Genomic DNA, 20,798 nt, shown 5'->3' with positions numbered 1-20,798 from the left:
TGTAACAATGAAAAATCACACTTTCCAATTTGCTGTGTAGTGTGTAGACTGATGTGGTTGAGGTCTGCTTTGATTACTGTGTTCTGTTGTTGGAGTCTTTAGGACACATGCGGACGTTCGCATAATGACAATGAATAGGAATGGTGCGTATCTCTCCAAAGGGCACTAATGCTGACGCACGACTTTGACTGCGGTGAAGATGACTTGGAGGCGAATCTAAAGCTCTAATAAGTTGCTCAGAGTCATTCACTGCGGAGCTGAAAGGAGAGATGAAAAGCAGCAACGTGCGTGCGTTGTCACTCCTTTTTCCATCATTTGCTGCCCACGGTGAATAGCAGCGCGGCGCGGCTGCTGCTGCGCACAAACACACAGACCCAGGCGTGCGCTCCCTCCAATCCACACGTTTTCATCTCTATCTCGTTCATTCCGGTTCCAGTGATCGACCAGGGGTGACAGAAAACGGCTCTGTGAACATCACCATTCAGCAATGCATTATAACGAGCATTAGTGGCAGTAGGAGCAATGTGGGGCTGACAGGAGCTATGGTCAAGCTGCTGCGCTAGGCTAGGGGCGAAGAAGGCGGAATGAACACAGAGGTGGCGGGGCTTTCTCTCCTCAGTGAAGTGGATTGTTAAATGTTCCTTTCTCTTCCTTTGACGAACATGCTTTATTTTCAGCTGGTGATCATGGCGGGGACGGTCATGCTGGCATACTACTTCGAGTACACTGACACGTTCAACGTGCACGTCCAAGGGTTCTTCTGCTATGACAATGTCTACGCGAAGCCGTACCTCGGACCAGAGGAGTCCAGCGCGATCCCTCCCGCTCTACTGTATGCGCTCGTGGCAGGGGTCCCTACACTTGTGGTGAGTTTGTCTATATTCACTATTTCTATGATGTGCGTATATTTGAATAGGATCCAGAAGTATGCTGTTAAGATTTTTCAGAAAAAAATCTACCAGAGGTTAACGTTCGATAGCCTAATTTCAGTTACAATTGTTTAATTTGCTTGTCGATTGGAAATGAACTTGCATAATGCAATCGATGAAAATACACTGTGCTTAGAATATAAACACTTGCAGACAGCAATTGATTCCTGTCTCGAGTTGCCATAGCAAGCAATTACTGTAGCTTATACAAGTTGCTTCAGACTGGCATTTCATGTTACTGACCCTCAAGAAACTGTACTCTGTATCTTTAAATCAGGACCATTAATTCATAGACAAATAAAGGCCTAGATCAAACATGCAAAATAGTTATAAAATCAGTACAAGGCTAAAAGTCTTATATCAGTGGTGGCACAACACACATGTATAGGGGCAATAATACTCTTAAACAGATTTAGGTGCCTATATATGATTAAAGTTTCGCTAGGCTCAACTAAACCACCTTGGGAGCCATGCAGTCTTTGATGTCAGACAGGCTTCATTACAATGCCCTGCTCTATTTTCTGGTTTCATTAACTAGATGATGTCCTCATTCCATTCAAGCTGTCAACATGCAGCTTCTGCACTCTCTGCAGACAGTAGTGCTGCGCCCCAAATGTCACCCTATTCCCTATATAGTGCACTACTTTCGTTTTGACGAGAGGGCTCAAGTGTAAAGTAGTGCACGGGAATAGGGTGCCATTTCAGACCCAGCCTAGGTCTGTGGTCTATAGAAAGGGTGTTCTAGTCCAGGGGTATTCAACTCTTACAAGGGCCAGAGCCTGCTGGTTTTCTGTTCTACCTGATAATTAATTGCCCCCACCTGGTATCCCAGGTCTAAATCAGTCACTGATTAGAGGGGAACAATGAACAAACACAGTGGAACCGGCTTCTAGGTCTAGAGTTGAGTTTGAGGGTTCTAGTCAATGGGTGATGTAGTTCTAGTGATACATTCTTCTTTAAAAAATGCCACTGACTGTATATTTTCCATTCATAGGTCAGGTTATGGCTATAGTCCAGTTATTTTTATACAGTATGTGCATGCATGGAACTGACTGTACACAGAGTTCTTCCTCTTTTGACACCTGTACCTGACTTTTCTTGTATAGACAAATCACAACACCCACATACTGCATCCCACACACTTCCAGAACAGTCAGGAACCTAATATAGAAACCATAGATAATATAGCAGGCTCTATGACAGAAACTCTCTCCTTCAAAACACTGTAGAATGCAGGCTAATACATCAGCCGTAACAATGATAATTCTGTAGGCTATACTTTACTCTTACCACCCCAGATACTGAGTGAAGGATTGTGTCTCAGGTTAATGATCACAATTTGTAATATATTTAATAACAAGGTTTAATAATGCTTTAGAACATCAACTCAAGTTTCTGTATTTGAAAAGTGTTAAATGAAGATTGATGGTTCTTTCTGCAAGCCAAACCCAATATGGTTTCTGGCCACTGTTCTCCATGCAGGATGACATTCATGCCTCTGCAGATGACAAGCATTTGATGGACAGGATGCCCATAGCGGTCATTCCCTCTAGCCTACAATGCAGCGTTTGTTCCCTATTCCTGAAAGAGGTTATCACTGGCATATTTTAGAGGTTGCTGCTTGTCAGGATTCCCTGTTGGACTGAGTGTAGAGGATCATATGGTTGTAAGTCCTATCTGACTGGCATCTCCAGTCTCCAATGCATTCAGATGCATTGTGCGTTCATTTAAATATTTCAGATCCCATCCACCATTTTTCGATTTGTCTGACATTATTTTTTACACTTTGTTAAGTCGAGGATGGTGTTGAGACATATGATTATTTCAATGTTGTAGTGTAAGTGTGATGCTCATAAACAACATTAAGTTCTTACAGTTCACTAACGTTGAGGTTATCTAAAATATACAATTGTATTATCCCAAAAACTTTTGTTGATATATTCTATGTTGAATATCTAGTCGTTATACGAGAGAGCACTGACCGAATATCGGGTTTTGTGGTAACAGGTACACACACGCGCACTAAACCAACTGAGTGAAAGTGTCTGTAAGATGGATGATGACCTAAACAGAATCACACATTCAGTTCCATCCCAGGCTGGATGAAAACCTCTTTTGGTGCCACGTAGTGTGTGTGTGTGTGTGTGTGTGTGTGGTGATCTATTACAAAGCAGTGTTGGCAGAGAAGATACTGCCTCCTTAAAATGTGCTGCTCAGAAATGTCTTATTGGATTTACAGTGGAAGTAAAAGCAGAGCATTCTGATTGGTCGGCAGAAGGTGTACTGAAGTTTAATAGACATGGGGTTGCCTATATATTGTAATTGGTATGTACAGCAGGTAGACACTAAAACTGTAAGTGCTGCAGACTTTCTTGGCACCCTATTCCCTATGCAGTGCACTAGTTTTGACCAGGGACCATTTGGAACATGGACCCTGGTCAAAAACAGTGCACTACAAAGGGATTAGGTTGCCTTTTGGGACTCAGCATAGATTGAGCAGGCCAGTTGCAGTGCGCTGTAGTTGTCATGTCTACCATGCACAATCCTACATACAATATCCCTTTACATTGATCTTTTGAATTAAGAAATTGGTTGACTGCCATTTGGCATAATCAAAACATCCCAGAAATATTAATGTATTTAAAATGATCAATTTGTTTGATAATCGCCAGACATGTAAACCACATTAAGATGTAAATACTCCTATCGTTTAGATTAGAAGTATCAGGTTATAAGTATTTATAAGTATGGTGTGTGTGTGGATCATATATTGGAATGTAACTGTTAAGAGTTAAAATCAATGTTTGATGAATGTCTTTACATGGGATTAGAGAATGTGTGCGTGTTTGGATTAGACAAAAAAAGCATGACAACGAACATAGTGGTTGATTCTAAACAAAAGAAAACAACACATGTATGCGCACACAAACACACACACACACACACAAACACACTGCCATTGTTAGTGCCTAATTTAATGACAGTCAGCGGATAAACTCAGACTCTTTGGTGAATCAAATTAGATTGATTGCAGTTTAGCCAACACTGCATATTGGCGGTTGAAGTCTGGGGTAAGTAAGAAAGTTTCAATCCAATCGTGCATTAGCCTGGAACACTACATTGTGGTACATACTGTAGTACCCATGGTATTAAACAAATGTCTGCAACACTAGACCTGTTGCAGTTCAGTTTTAATTAAAGTTGTACTTGTTCTTCTACTTACTTATCCAGAGGTGTAACACAGTGTAAGAGACTGTATTTCTACAGACACTAATAAATACTGCATTCTCCCTACACTGCAACAGTTTGATCTCAGACGCAGTTTACTCAGAACTTCTCACCACTTGCATGGAAGTAGTGAAAATTGTAGTTAGGCGTTTTAGCAGAGCATAGCTGAGTTGTGGTGAATGTCTTTAAAACAGCGCTCGCTTCTTGACACACCACTTAAAGAGACAGCATGAATAATGCAAGGTAGAGATACAGTCGGCCTTATGCTTATTCCTACCGTCTGATTGCAACATTTAGCAATTTCTGCATAATGGGTTTGAACTTTTTGGGTGGAAAAATGTTTTCTCAAACTCTCAAGGAAAGATTATATGATGTCATTTATTCAAAGAGAGTACTACTGTTCTAGTTGTTGATTTAGCCCACATTGAATGCTTTGAATTCAGCGTATTGGGTATGTAGGGCAATGGTATCTTTTCCTTCCTTCATAGCTCCTAATTTCAGTTTGATGGTGGGTTGATGAGTATCATGGTATGTAGGTTGGCTGTTGGCTACTGAAAATAAATAAATAATTGATCATAATAAATAAATAATTCTCATTTTTCTTCCAAGCCAATCAGTGATTCTGTTCTGCTGCAAGTCCTATTAACCCCTGGGGTTTGGTTGTGGTTAAAAAACCCTTACCGCTCAATCTCAACCGCCATCTTTTATTTATGACCAATATGCAAATCTCCATCTTCATTTAAGAACAAGTGATTAGCATTTCAGGGCACACAATGGTTTAGCTTAGGGTTATGAAATATCATTGTGTGGTGGTGATGTGCTTAAAAAGTCATGAGAGAGAGCGAGAGAGAGATGGGGGGGGCTTAGCCCAAGAGCAAGGAGCAACAACCCCACAGCTAGCTAGCTAACTTTCAAAGGATTAATATTCAGAGTATATATCTTTCCTCATATGAAACACTTCAATAACCCTCACTAATAACCTCCAATGTGATGGGTCTAGCTCATCAAAATGGAATACAGTTGGACTGATGGCTGCCTTGAAGCCTGCCTGCCTGACTGTCTGACTGCCTGACTAACTGACTGCCTGACTGACTGCATGGACAACTTCAAATATCCTTCGTCCAGCCAGTGACTTAGCCTCTCAGTGCCAAACATATTAGGATACAATGGACAAACATATCACACCAGGTTTACTACTTCAGGTCTAGATGAAGACGTATTGAGTCATATTGTCCTCTTAGGCCACCAGAGAGAGGGCTAGTTAAACAAACACCATTTTGCTCTCCTCTCACCCTGGACCTGACAGGCTTTAGAAGTCACCGGGAAACTGGGACAAATGGCCTCAGTCGCTAAGGGAACAGTAGTTGGCATTTAGCGGCTCCTCTCTGTGTGTGTGTGTTAGCGCTGAGAAGGACGTCTGGATGGAGACATGGTTGGCCTGTTAGGCCGTGGCGGTCGCGCTCCCACGTCATGGTGATGCGATGCTAAGTGATGTTACTGGGCCAGGGTAGCAGAGTGACCGTTACCCATCTGCATCTCAGTTCACAGCTGTGTGTGTGTGTGTGTGTGTGTGTATATGTGTGTATATGTGTGTGTGTGTATATGTGTGTATGTGTGTGTGTGTGTGTGTGTTAAACGACATACACCTCTGCATCAGCATGGGGCAATGGTAGTATTGGATTCCACATCACTGTTGGCACGCACACACACACACAGCACAAGGGTCAGTTTGATGGTGTTAAAGACAGTATCGATCAAGGGCCAGGCCTAACACCAACCAGGAAATAAATGCATTCACATCACATCAGCAAAACCTAGAACGCCAGCTGAGCAAAACACCATAAAACAGCATAGTAATGTCAGTGTAAGCAGACACAGACAGCCACACTAACTAGTTAAACTGCTGTCTTCATACTACTTAGATACTGTAACAAACTGTAATTGCTCTTGACTGTAATTTAGGCTATAGGCACTGTGGTTATGGAATAAGAAGTGGTATTGTGATTGTGACAGGGTGAGCAATGCAGTTTGTGTCATATCTTAGCATGGAGCCTATTTAACTCAGAGTATTATCAGTAAATGGAGATGAGCTGCTCTCCAACATAATGTCTGGTTTCAGTTCAATCAGCAAGATCAAATGCTATTAACCTGCCTTTTATATGTACTATATACTAAGTTCCCTATATGAATGAAATTGAATGCTTATTTACAAGCCCTTTGCAGAGTTAAAGAGTAAGAAAAATTAGCAAAAAATTAAAAAGGAAATAGTAACACAGTAAAATAACAATAACGAGACTATACAGTGCCTTCGGAAAGTATTCAGACCCCTTGACTTTTTCCACATTTTGTTACGTTACAGCCTTATTCTGAAATGGATTAAATAAATAAAAATCCTCAGCAATCTACACACAATACCCCATAATGACAAAGCGAAAATTCAACAGAAATTCAGACCCTTTGCTATGAGACTCGAAATTGAGCTCAGGTGCATCCTATTTCCATTGATCATCCTTGAGATGTTTCTACAAATTGATTGGAGTCCACCTGTGGTAAATTCAATTGATTGGACATAATTTGGAAAGGCACACACCTATATATATAAGGTCCAACAGTTGACAGTGCATGTCAGAGCAAAAACCAAGCCATGAGGATGAAGGAATTGTCCGTAGAGCTCAGAGACAGGATTGTTTCGAGGCACAGATCTGGGGAAGGGTACCAGAAAATGTCTGCAGCATTGAAGGTCCCCAAGAACACAGTGGCCTCCATCATTCTTAAATGGAAGAATCTTCCTAGAGCTGGCCGCCCAGCCAAATTGGGCAATCGGTTGAGAAGGCCCTTGGTCAGGGAGGTAATCAACAACCCGATGGTCACTCTGACAGAGCTCTAGAGTTCCTCTGTGGAGATGGGAGAAACTTCCAGAAGGACAACCATCTCTGCAGCACTCTACCAATCAGGCCTTTGTGGTAGAGTGGCCAGACAGAAGCCACTCTTCAGTAAAAGGCACATGACAGCCCACTTGGAGTTTGCCAAAAGGCACCTAAAGACTCTCAGACCATGAGAAACAAGATTCTCTGGTCTGATGAAACCAAGATTGAACTATTATGCCTGAATGCCAAGCATCACGTCTGGAGGAAACCTGGCACCATCCCTAAGTTGAAGCATGGTGGTGGCAGCGTCATGCTGTGGGGAGGTTTTTCAGCAGCAGGGACTGGGAGACTAGTCAGGATCGAGGCAATGATGAATGGAGCAAAGTACAGAGATGAAAACCTGCTCCAGAGCGCTCAGGACCTCAGGCTGGGACAAAGGTTTACCTTCCAACAGGACAACGACCCTAAGCACACAGCCAAGACAACGCAGGAGTGGCTTCGGGACTAGTCTCTGAATGTCCTTGAGTGGCCCAGCCAGAGCCCGGACTTAAACCCAATCTAACATCTCTGGAGAGACCTGTAAATAGCTGTGCAGCAATGCTCCCCATCCAACCTGACAGAGCTTGAGAGGATCTGCAGAGAAGAATGGGAGAAACTCCCATTGTAGCGTCATACCCAAGAAGACTTGATGCTGTAATTGCTGCCAAAGGCACTTCAACATAGTACTGAGTAAAGGGTCTGATTACTTATGTAAATGTGATGTTTCAGTTTTGTATTTTTAATAAATTTGCAAAAATTCTGAAACACTATTTTTGCTTTGTCATTATGGGGTATTGTGTGTAGATTGATGTGGAAAATAAACAATATAATCAATTTTAGAATAAGTAATGTAACAAAATGTTGAAAAAGTCAAGGGGTCTGAATACTTTCTGAAGGCACTGTATACAAGGAGTACCGGTACAGAGTAATGTGCAGGGGTACAAGGTAGTTGAGGTAATTGAGGTAATATGTACATGTAGGTAGGGGTAAAAGTGACCAGGCAATCAGGATAGATAATAGCAGTAGCAGCAGCATATTTGAAGAGTGTGAAAGAGTGTCTATGTGTGAGTGTGTGTGTGGCGTCAATATGCATGTGTGTTTTGTGTGTGTTAGCGCATGAATTGTGTGTGTATGTGTGTGTGTTGGAGTGTCAGTGTAGTAGGTGTTATGGTGTGGGTAGAGTCCAGTGAGTGTGCATAGAGACGGTGCAAGAGAGCAAATAAAAAGGGGGTCAATGCAAATAGTCAGGGTAGCCCTCTGTAGTGCCTTACGGTCGAGTGCCAAGCAGTTGCCATACCAAGCGGTGATGCAGCCAGTCAAGATGCTCTCAATGGTGCAGCTGTAGAACTTTTTAAGGATCTGAGGGCCCATGCCAAATCTTTTCAGCCTCCTGAACCATGATAGGTTCTTAGTGATTTGGACACCGGGGAACTTTCAGCTCTCGACCCGCTCCACTACAGCCCTGTCGATGTGAATGGGGGCGTGCTCGGCCCTCCGTTTCCTGAAGTCCACGATCAGCTCCTTTGTCTTGCTGACACTGAGGGAGACATTGTTGTCCTTGCACCACACTGCCAGGTCTCTGACCTCCTCCCTATAGGCTGTCTCATCGCCGTCGGTGATCAGGCCTACCACTGTCGTGTCATCAGAAAACGTAATGATGGTGTTGGAGTCGTGCGCATCAATGCAGTCGTGGGTGAACAGGGAGTACAGGAGCGGACTGAGCACGCACCCCTGAGGGGCCCCCGTGTTGAGGGTCAGCAGGGCGGATGTGTTGTTGCCTACCCTCACCACCTGGGGTGTCCCGTCAGGAAGTCCAGGATCCAGTTGCAAAGGTAGGTGTTCAGTCCCAGGGTCCTTAGCTTAGTGATGAGCTTGGAGGGAACTATAGTGTTGAACGCTGAGCTGTAGTCAATGAACAGCATTCTTACTTAGGTGTTCCTTTTGTCCAGGTGGGAAAGGGCAGTGTGGAGTGCAATAGAGATTGCGTCATCTGTAGATCAGTTGGGGCGGTATGCGAATTGGAGTGGATCCAGGGTGTCTGTGATGATGGTGTTGATGTGAGCCATGACCAGCCTTTCAAATAATTTCATGGCTACAGATGTGAGTGCTACGGACGATAGTTATGTAGACAAGTTACCTTGGCGTTCTTGGGTACAGGGACTATGGTGATCTGCTTGAAACATGTAAGTATTAGAGAGAGAGTCAGAGAGAGGTTGAAAATATCAGTGAAGACACTTGTCAGCTGGTCAGCTCATGCTCTGAGTACGTGTCCTGGTAATCTGTTTGGCCCTGTGGCCTTGTGAATGTTAACCTGTTTAAAGGTCTTACTCACATCAGCTACGGAGAGCGTGATCACACAGCTGGTGCTCTCATGCATGGTTCAGTGTTGCTAGCCTTGAAGCGTGCATAGAAGGCATTTAGCTTGACTGGTAGGATCGACTGGGCTCGTGCCTGGGTTTTCCTTTGTAATCCATGATAGTTTGCAAGCCCTGCCACATCCGATGAGCGTGTGACGTTCTGGCTCCGGGACTCTTAGTTGTGAGCCAGGGTTGTCATTTTCTTTTGGGTGTATTTCTATGTGGGATCTAGTTGTTTCATTTCTATGTTTGGGTTTTATGTTGATTAGTCATATGACTCCCAATCGGAGGTAACGAGTGTCAGCTGTCGGCTCGTTATCTCTGATTGGGAGCCATATTTATACTGTGTGGTTTCACCTTGGTTTTGTGGGTTTTTGTTTCCTTGTTGCTGTTAGTCTATATCAGTATTGGACTTCACTTTCGTCATATTTGGTTTGTTGTTTTTGATCGTGGTTTCTTATTAATAAAGTCTACGATGTTCGCTCAACACGCTGCGCTTTGGTCTCCTCCTTTCGACGACCGTGACAGAAAAACCCACCACAAAAGGACCAAGCAGCGCGTCCAGGAGCAAAGGGTCTGGACATGGGAGGAGGCGCCGGGTCAGGAGAGAACGTTGGTGGATGTCCTCCTCGGCTGGGGACATATTACCCAGGAGGAGGCCGTCCGGTACCGGAGGGCGATGAAGGGGGAGAACCTGGCAGGAGAGGAGCAACGGCATCGGCAGGGCCATCGTCGGAAGGACGGGAGGCAACCCCAAAAAGTTTTTTGGGGGGGGCACATGGCTTGGGCGGCTGGGCAGCAGGAGGCTGCCACAGGGAGAAAAGGAGAGAAGGCTAACGGAGTACGGGAGCCATTGGCGAGTAGAGGGAGGGAAGTGTTTGTGGCACGGCGTGAAGGACTGATGTGTGTTGCCAGTCCGGTCCGGCCCGTTCCTGATCCTCGGTTGAGGCCAGTGGTGTGTGTTCCCGGTACGGACCGGCCTGTTCCTACTCCAAGCACCAGGTCCACGGTGTGCTACGCCAGCCCGACCCGGCCTGTTCCGGCCACTCGCACCAGGGATGCGGTGCGCGTCGCCAGCCCAGCCCGGCCTGTTCCTGCTCCACGCACCAGGGATAGGGTGCGCTTCGCCAGCCCGGCCCGGCCTGTTCCGGCCACTCGCACCAGGGATACGGTGCGCGTCGCCAGCCCAGCCCGGCCTGTTCCTACTCCACGCACCAGGGATACGGTGCGCTTCGCCAGCCCGGCCCGGCCTGTTCCGGCCTCTCGCACCAGGGATACGGTGCGCGTCGCCAGCCCAGCCCGGCCTGTTCCTGCTCTCCGCACTAGGCCTTATGTGCGTCCCCAGGGTCCAGCATGCCCTGTTGCTGCTCTCCGCACTAGGCCTTATGTGCGTCCCCAGGGCCAAGCATGCCCTGTTGCTGCTTCCCGCACTAGCCCTGAGATGCGTGTCCTCAGCCCGGTACCTCCAGTTCCGGCACCACGCATCAGGCCTACGGTGCGTCCCCAGGGCCAAGCATGCCCTGTTGCTTCTCCCCGCACTAGCCCTGAGATGCGTGTCCTCAGCCCGGTACCTCCAGTTCCGGCACCACGCACCAGGCCTACGGTGCGCCTCAGACGGCCAGAGTCTGCCGTCTGCCCAACGGGGCCTGAACTGTCCGTCTGCCCAACGCCGTCTGAACTGCCCGTCTGCCCAACGCCGTCTGAACTGTCCGTCTGCCCAACGCCGTCTGAACTGCCCGTCTGTACTGAGCCTGCAAAGCCGCCCGTCTGCCATGAGCCTTCAGAGCCGTCCGCCAGACCGGAGCCGCTAGAGCTCTCCGCCAGACAGGATCAGCCAGAGCCTTCCGCCAGACAGGATCAGCCAGAGCCTTCCGCCAGACAGGATCAGCCAGAGCCTTCCGCCAGACAGGATCAGCCAGAGCCTTCCGCCAGACAGGATCAGCCAGAGCCTTCCGCCAGACAGGATCAGCCAGAGCCTTCCGCCAGACAGGAGCAGCCAGAGCCTTCCGTCAGACCGGATCAGCCAGAGCCTTCCGCCAGACAGGAGCAGCCAGAGCCTTCCGCCAGACGGGATCAGCCAGAGCCTTCCGCCAGCCATGAGCCGTCCAGCCAGGATCCGCCAGAGCCGTCCAGCCAGGATCCGCCAGAGCCGTCCAGCCAGGATCCGCCAGAGCCAGCCAGCCAGGATCCGCCATTTAGTCAGGTGCTGTCCCTTAGCCTGGTGCTGCCTCTTAGTCCGGTGCTGCCCATTAATCCAGGTGGGTTTAAGTGGAGGGTGGTCATTGGGAGGAGGTTAAGAAAGCGGGTAGTAACTATAGTGGGGTGGTGGTCAAGCCCGGAGCCGGAACCGCCTCCGGGGAGCAACACCCACCCAGCCCTCCCCTATTGTGGGGTTGTGAGGCGCGGTCGCAGTCCGCGCCTTTAGGGGGGGGTACTGTGACGTTCTGGCTCCGGGACTCTTAGTTGTGAGCCAGGGTTGTCATTTTCTTTTGGGTGTATTTCTATGTGGGATCTAGTTGTTTCATTTCTATGTTTGGGTTTTATGTTGATTAGTCATATGACTCCCAATCGGAGGTAACGAGTGTCAGCTGTCGGCTCGTTATCTCTGATTGGGAGCCATATTTATACTGTGTGGTTTCACCTTGGTTTTGTGGGTTTTTGTTTCCTTGTTGCTGTTAGTCTATATCAGTATTGGACTTCACTTTCGTCATATTTGGTTTGTTGTTTTTGATCGTGGTTTCTTATTAATAAAGTCTACGATGTTCGCTCAACACGCTGCGCTTTGGTCTCCTCCTTTCGACGATCGTGACAGAGCGTCAGAGCCGGTGTAGTAGGATTCGATCTTAGTCCTGTATTGACGCTTTGCCTGTTTGATGTTCTGTCTGAGGGCATAGTAGGATTTCTTACAAGCGTCAGGATTAGTGTCCCGCTCCTTGAAAGCGGCAAATCTTGCCTTTAACTCAGTATGGATGTTACTTGTAATCCATGGCTTCTGGTCGGGATATGTACATACGGTCGTCGTCAATGCCCTTATTAATGAAGCCGGTGACTGATGTGGTAAACTCCTCAACGCCATCGGATGAATCCTCAAACATATTCCAGTGCAAAACAGTCCTGTAGCTTAGCATCTGCTTCATCGAACCACTTCTGGTACTGGTACTTCCTGTTTGAGTTTTTTCTTGTAAGCAGGAATCAGGAGGATAGAGTTATGGTCAGATTTTCCAAATGGAGGGCGAGGGAGAGCTTTGTATGCATCTCTGTGTGTGGAGTAAAGGTGATCTAGAGTTTTTTCGCCTCTAGTTGCACAGGTGACATGCTGGTAGAAATGAGTTAAGACAGATTTCAGTTTTCCTGCATTAAAATCCCTGCCCACTAGGAGCGCTGCCTCTGGGTGAGCATTTTCTTATTTGCTTATGGCCCTATACAGCTGGTTGAGTGCGGTCTTAGTGCCAGCATCGGTTTGTGGTGGTAAGTAGACAGCTACGAAAAATATAGATGAAAACTCTCTCGGTAAATAGTGTGGTCTACAGCAGTGGTCATCAACCTTTTCTGAGTCAAGATCACTTTCACAGTCATAATCAAGCCGAGATCTACCGCTCAGATTTGTTTTAAACATTACTTAAAAAATGTAACATTAACCTAATAAAAACAGTTCTGTAGGAAAGAGGTTTGTGCAGTAGGCCTAATGCATTATCACAGCATATTGTCTAAATGCCTGGCTTGACAATATTGTTCTTCACAGGCCATATTATGTTTCAAAACTCAAGCTTTGGTAACAAAATAGATCAGTTGGTGTAGCACTTCCGAGACACAGCTGAGCATAAATTGAAATAATTAGCAAATCATTTGCTTTTTATTTTACTGGACTGATGGTACCTGCATCTGATGGTCACAGTGCTTTCTAGACAACTAGCAACTCCATTTTATGCCCACTTTGAAAAAGTCAAGGGACGTGAATACTTTCTGAAGTGACTGTATATCCTATATACATATTGTATGGATGGTAATTACGTCCTTTGCATTGACGTTGTGGTAGTTATAATGCAGCTTTACATGTCCATCTAATCTTGTTATGTTATTCCTCTGTTGGTATGGAATAAAGACTCTTGAACAGGACAATAAGTACAGTCATGGCCAAACATATTGGCACCCTTGCACTTTTTTCAAGTAACTCACAATTTTCCCTAAAAATAAGTTGAAATTGACCAAAGTATTTAATATTAATAATATTACAGAACCTTTGTTTTGATTCAAAAGTTAATATATCAATTTAAATCAGAAAACAAACAGAAATGGCATTAACAAAATTGTTAACACCCTAGAATTAATATTTGGTAGCCCAGCCTTTGGTCAAAATAATTGCAATCAAGCGCTTCCTATAGCCATCGATGAGCTTCCTGCACCTCTGTACTGGCAGTTTAGCCCACTCTTCTTGTGCAAACTGCTCCAGTTCTCACATATTTGGAGGGTGCCTTCTCCCAACTGCTTTTTTCAGATCTCTCCACAAGTTTTCAATGGGATTTAGATATAGACTCATTGCTGGCCACTAATTTGGTCACATCTGTCCACAGGACATTCTCCCAGAAGGATTTTGGCATATTCAGGTGTGTTTTGCCAAATTGCAGTAGGGCTTTATGTCTCTCTCTCAGCAGTGGGGTCCTCCTGGGTCTCCTACAATATAACCCTCTTTTATTGAGTAGGCGAAGGATGGTGTGAGTTGAAACTGTCATACCTTGTGTCTGAAGGTCAGCTTGAATCTGTTTGGCAGTTGATTTGGGTGCTTTCTCCACCATTCGAACCATCCTTCGCTGCAATCTTCCGTTAAGTTTTCTCTTACGGCCACGTCCAGGGTGGTTGGCGACAGTGGCATGGTGCTTACATTTCTTGATAACATTACGTATGGTGGAAACAGGAACATCAAGGTCTCTGGAAATTGACTTGTAGCATTGAGATTGTCCATGCTTGGCTACAATCTTGTGTCTGACCTCCTCAGATAATTCTCTGTTTTACTTTATTTTCTCCATGCTCATTGTGGCACACACAGTGACACAAAACAGGAGAATTAGTCCTTTTCTCTAGTCAAACTGGTTGAATGAGTGATTTTTATATTGCAGCCACCTGCAACTCACCACAGGTGAGTTCAATTCCAAAGTAAAGGAGAATCACCTGCTTGAAATCAAATAATTTTTAACTACTTCTAGAAGGTGCCAATAATATTATCCGGGCCATTTTAGGATTTCTTTGCGGAATAAGCTAACATTTAGTAAATTATTCCGATTTTTTAGTTTTGTTCAACTGCAAACCAAAGACATACAGTGGGGAAAAAAGTATTTAGTCAGCCACCAATTGTGCAAGTTCTCCCACTTAAAAAGATGAGAGAGGCCTGTAATTTTCATCATAGGTACATGTCAACTATGACAGACAAATTGAGAAAAAAAAATCCAGAAAATCACATTGTAGGATTTTTAATGAATTTATTTGCAAATTATGGTGGCAAATAAGTATTTGGTCACCTACAAACAAGCAAGATTTCTGGCTCTCACAGACCTGTAACTTATTTTTTAAGAGGCTCCTCTGTCCTCCACTCGTTACCTGTATTAATGGCACCTGTTTGAACTTGTTATCAGTATAAAAGACACCTGTCCACAACCTCAAACAGTCACACTCCAAACTCCACTATGGCCAAGACCAAAGAGCTGTCAAAGGACACCAGAAACAAAATTGTAGACCTGCACCAGGCTGGGAAGACTGAATCTGCAATAGGTAAGCAGCTTGGTTTGAAGAAATCAACTGTGGGAGCAATTATTAGGAAATGGAAGACATACAAGACCACTGATAATCTCCCTCGATCTGGGGCTCCACGCAAGATCTCACCCTGTGGGGTCAAAATGATCACAAGAACGGTGAGCAAAAATCCCAGAACCACACGGGGGGACCTAGTGAATGACCTGCAGAGAGCTGGGACCAAAGTAACAAAGCCTACCATCAGTAACACACTACGCCGCCAGGGACTCAAATCCTGCAGTGACAGACGTGTCCCCCTGCTTAAGCCAGTACATGTCCAGGCCCGTCTGAAGTTTGCTAGAGTGCATTTGGATGATCCAGAAGAGGATTGGGAGAATGTCATATGGTCAGATGAAACCAAAATAGAACTTTTTGGTAAAAACTCAACTTGTCGTGTTTGGAGGACAAAGAATGCTGAGTTGCATCCAAAGAACACCATACCTACTGTGAAGCATGGGGGTGGAAATATCATGCTTTGGGGCTGTTTTTCTGCAAAGGGACCAGGACGACTGATCCGTGTAAAGGAAAGAATGAATGGGGCCATGTATCGTGAGATTTTGAGTGAAAACCTCCTTCCATCAGCAAGGGCATTGAAGATGAAACGTGGCTGGGTCTTTCAGCATGACAATGATCCCAAACACACCGCCTGGGCAACGAAGGAGTGTGTCACGCCCTGGCTCTGGGGACACTGTTATGTTGAGCCAGGGTGTGTAGTTCTATGTTTGTATTTTCTATGTTGGCCTGAGTGACTCCCAATCAGTGTCAGCTGGGGCTGGTTGTCTCTGATTGGGAGCCATATTTAAACTGTGTCTTTCCCTTTGTGGTTGTGGGTTTTGTTCGTATTTGGTTGTGTAAACCGTAGACATCACGTTTTTCGTCTGTTGTTTTGATCGTGTGATCATTCATTAAATAAATATGTTCACCCTCAACGCTGCGCCTTGGTCCTCCTTAGACGACCGTGACAGAGTGGCTTCATAAGAAGCATTTCAAGGTCCTGGAGTGGCCTAGCCAGTCTCCAGATCTCAACCCCATAGAAAATCTTTGGAGGGAGTTGAAAGTCTGTGTTGCCCAGCGACAGCCCCAAAACATCACTGCTCTAGAGGAGATCTGCATGGAGGAATGGGCCAAAATACCAGCAACAGTGTGTGAAAACCTTGTGAAGACTTACAGAAAACGTTTGACCTGTGTCATTGCCAACAAAGGCTATATAACAAAGTATTGAGAAACTTTTGTTATTGACCAAATACTTATTTTCCACCATCATTTGCAAATAAATTCATTAAAAATCCTACAATGTGATTTTCTGGAGAAAAAAAATCTCATTTTGTCTGTCATAGTTGACCTGTACCTATGATGAAAATTACAGGCCTCTCTCATCTTTCTAAGTGGGAGAACTTGCACAATTGGTGGCTGACTAAATACTTTTTTTCCCCACTGTACATATGTGGATACCGAAATATATTGTAATTTCCACAGAAATTGTGCAATATTCGAAAAAAGTGCAATGGTGCCTATGAAGTAGCTATGCTGCTGTAGTATAGTATTTAATATCCTCATTAATCAGATTCTTTACTATACACCCTTACAAATATATTTCGAAGCCAACAAAATAAACATGAGACCGTGAAGCACATAGAGAATGTTGATGAAGTGGCATAGTTTGCCTGGAGAGCAGCACAATGTGTGTAACCTAGATGTAACCGATTCTAGTAGTGTTGGGCCTCAGCAAGGCCCTGGGCTGTTCTGTTCCACTGAGAGGAGGAGCAGGAGGAGATGGAAGGCTCTTTATCACTGTATCCTCAACTAGGATCTGATACAGCAGACCTTAGCTTTTTCCTCCTCTCTCTCTCTCTCTCTCTCTCTCTCTCTCTCTCCCTCTCCCTCTCCCTCTCCCTCTCCCTCTCCCTCTCCCTCTCCCTCTCTCTCTCTCTCTCTCTCTCTCTCTCTCTCTCTCTCTCTCTCTCTCTCTCTCTCTCTCTCTCTCTCTCTCTCTCTCTCTCTCTCTCTCTCTCTCTCTCTCTCTCTCTCTCTCAATTCAATTTCAATTCAATTTAAGGGCCTTTATTGGCATGGAAAACATATGTTTACATTGCCAAAGCAAGTGATATAAATAATAAACAAAAGTTAAATAATCAATAAAAAATTAACTGTACATTACACTCACAAAGTTCCAAAAGAATGAATACATTTCAAATGTCATATTGTGGCTATATACAGTGTTGTAATGATGTGCAAATAGTTAAAGTACAAAAGGGAAAATAATTCAACATTAAATATAGGTTCTTTTTACAATGGTGTTTGTTCTTCACTGGTTGCCCTTTTCTTGTGGCAACAGGTCACAAATATTGCTGCTGTGATTGCACACTGTGGTATTTCACCCAATAGATATGGGAGTTTATCAAAATTGGATTTGCTTTTGAATTCTTTGTGGGTCTGTGTAATCTGAGGGAAATATGTGTCTCCAATATGGTCATACATTTGGCAGGAAGTTAGGAAGTGCAGCTCAGTTTCCACCTCATTTTGTGGGCAGTGTGCACATAGCCTGTCTTCTCTTGAGAGCCAGGTCTGCCTTCGGCTGCCTTTCTCAATAGCAAGGCTATGCTCACTGAGTCTGTACATAGTCAAAGATTTCCTTAATTTCGGGTCAGTCACAGTGGTCAGGTATTCTGCCACTGTGTACTCTCTGTTTATGGCCAAATAGCATTCTAGTTTGCTCTGCTTTCCAATGTGTCAAGTAATTATCTTTTTGTTTTCTCATGATTTGGTTGGGTCTAATTGTGTTGCTGTCCTGGGGATCTGTGGGGTCTGTTTGTGTTTGTGAATAGAGCCCCAGGACCAGCTTGCATAGGGGACTCTTCTCCAGGTTCATTTCTCTGTAGGTGATGGCTTTGTTATGGAAGGTTTGGGAATCGCTTCCTTTTAGGTGGCTGTAGAATTTAACAGCTCTTTTCTAGATTTAGATAATTAGCGGGTATTAGCCTAATTCTGCTCTGCATGCATTATTTTGTGTTTTACGTTGTACACTGAGGATATATTTGCAGAATTCTGCATGCAGAGTCTCAATGTGGTCCTCTGTAGCTCAATTGGTAGAGCATGGCGCTTGTAACGCCAGGGTAGTGGGTTCGATCCCCGGGACCACCCATACGTAAAAATGTATGCACACATGACTGTAAGTCGTTTGGATAAAAGTGTCTGCTAAGTAGCATATTATAATTTGGTGTTTGTCCCATTTTGTGAATTCTTGGTTGGTGAGCAGACCTCATACAGTGAGGGAAAAAAGTATTTGATCCCCTGATGATTTTGTACGTTTGCCCACTGACAAAGAAATGATCAGTCTATAATTTTAATGGTAGGTTTATTTGAACAGTGAGAGACAGAATAACAACAAAAAAATCCAGAAAAACGCATGTCAAAAATGTTATAAATTGATTTGCATTTTAATGAGGGAAATAAGTATTTGACCCCCTCTCAATCAGAAAGATTTCTGGCTCCCAGGTGTCTTTTATACAGGTAACGAGCTGAGATTAGGAGCACACTCTTAAATGGAGTGCTCCTAATCTCAGCTTGTTACCTGTATAAAAGACACCTGTCCACAGAAGCAATCAATCAATCAGATTCCAAACTCTCCACCATGGTCAAGATCAAAGAGCTCTCCAAGGATGTCAGGGACAAGATTGTAGACCTACACAAGGCTGGAATGGGCTACAAGACCATCGCCAAGCAGCTTGGTGAGAAGGTGCCAACAGTTGGTGTGATTATTCGCAAATGGAAGAAAGACAAAAGTACTGTCAATCTCCCTCGGCCTGGGGCTCCATGCAAGATCTCACCTCGTGGAGTTGCAATGATCATGAGAACGGTGAGGAATCAGCCCAGAACTACACGGGAGGATCTCGTCAATGATCTCAAGGCAGCTGGGACCATAGTCACCAAGAATACAATTGGTAACACACTACGCCGTGAAGGACTGAAATCCTGCAGCGCCCGCAAGGTCCCCCTGCTCAAGAAAGCACATATACAGGGCCATCTGAAGTTTGCCAATGAACATCTGAATGATTCAGAGGAGAACTGGGTGAAAGTGTTGTGGTCAGATGAGACCAAAATCGAGCTCTTTGGCATTAACTCAACTCTCCGTGTTTGGAGGAGGAAGAATGCTGCCTATGACCCCAAGAACACCATCCCCACCGTCAAACATGGAGGTGGAAACATTATGCTTTGGGGGTGTTTTTCTGCTAAGGGGACAGGACAACTTCACCGCATCAAAGGGACGATGGACGGGGCCATGTACCGTCAAATCTTGGGTGAGAACCTCCTTCCCTCAGCCAGGGCATTGAAAATGGGTCGTGGATGGGTATTCCAGCATGACAATGACCCAAAACACACGGCCAAGGCAACAAAGGAGTGGCTCAAGAAGAAGCACATTAAGGTCCTGGAGTGGCCTAGCCAGTCTCCAGACCTTAATCCCATAGAAAATCTGTGGAGGGAGCTGAAGGTTCGAGTTGCCAAACGTCAGCCTCAAAACCTTAATGACTTGGAGAAGATCTGCTAAGAGGAGTGGAACAAAATCCCTCCTGAAATGTGTGCAAACCTGGTGGCCAACTACAAGAAACGTCTGACCTCTGTGATAGCCAACAAGGGTTTTGCCACCAAGTACTAAGTCATGTTTTGCAGAGTGGTCAAATACTTATTTCCCTCATTAAAATGTAAAACAATTTATGACATTTTTTACATGCGTTTTTCTGGATTTTTTCGTTTTTATTCTGTCTCTCACTGTTCAAACAACCTACCATTAAAAGTATAGACTGATCATGTCTTTGTCAGTGGGCAAACGTACAAAATCAGCAGGGGATCAAATACTTTTTTCCCTCACTGTACCTCACAATCATAAAGGGCAATGGGTTCCATAACTGATTCAAGTATTTTTAGCCAGGTCCTAATTGGTATGTTGAATTTTATGTTCCTTTTGATGGCATAGAAGGCCCTTCGTGCCTTGTCTCTCAGATCGTTCACAGCTTTGTGGAAGTTACCTGTGGCGCTGATGTTTAGGCTGAGGTATGTATAGTTTTTTGTGTGCTCTAGGGCAATGGTGTCTAGATGGAATTTGTATTTGTTGTCCTGGCAACTGGACCTTTTTTGGAACACCATTATTTTTGTCTTACTGAGATTTACTGTCAGGGCCCAGGTCTGACAGAATCTGTGCAGAAGATCTAGGTGCTGCTGTAGGCCCTCCTTGGTTGGGGACAGAAGCACCAGATCATCAGCAAACAGTAGACATTTATCTTCAGATTCTAGTAGGGTGAGGTCAGGTGCTGCAGACTGTTCTAGTGCCCTCGCCAAATTCGTTGATATATATGTTGAAGAGGGTGGGGCTTAAGCTGCATTCCTGTCTCACCCCCCTGCTCTGTTGAAAGAAATGTGTGTGATTTTTGCCAATTTTAACCACACACTTGTTGTTTGTGTACATGGATTTCCCCCCAACACCACTTTGGAGAAGCTGTCATCATTAAAGTATGGGGAGTCTATTGGGAGTAGCACACATGAGGACATTTTTCTCTGTTGAGATAATTTCCTTATTAATGTCTAGCCAGATGTAAAAT

At 44.8% G+C, this 20,798-nt stretch overlaps 1 protein-coding gene across 1 annotated transcript in view; it reads left to right on the top strand.

Annotated features, from left to right (window-relative positions):
- Window positions 1-635: 635 nt before the first annotated feature.
- plppr5b (phospholipid phosphatase related 5b) overlaps window positions 636-20,798 on the top strand; it is a gene marked incomplete at both ends in the record, with an annotated part of 91,269 nt that continues 71,106 nt past the window's right edge. The window contains one exon of the mRNA XM_084151890.1: window positions 636-866. Coding sequence (XP_084008016.1) covers window positions 636-866 — 231 coding nt within the window. The remainder of the gene's footprint in view (window positions 867-20,798) is intronic.

Source organism: Coregonus lavaretus (assembly GCF_964263955.1).
Source record: "Coregonus lavaretus genome assembly, chromosome: 34".
NCBI lineage: Eukaryota > Metazoa > Chordata > Actinopteri > Salmoniformes > Salmonidae > Coregonus > Coregonus lavaretus.
This window is presented reverse-complemented; position numbering and strand designations above follow the sequence as displayed.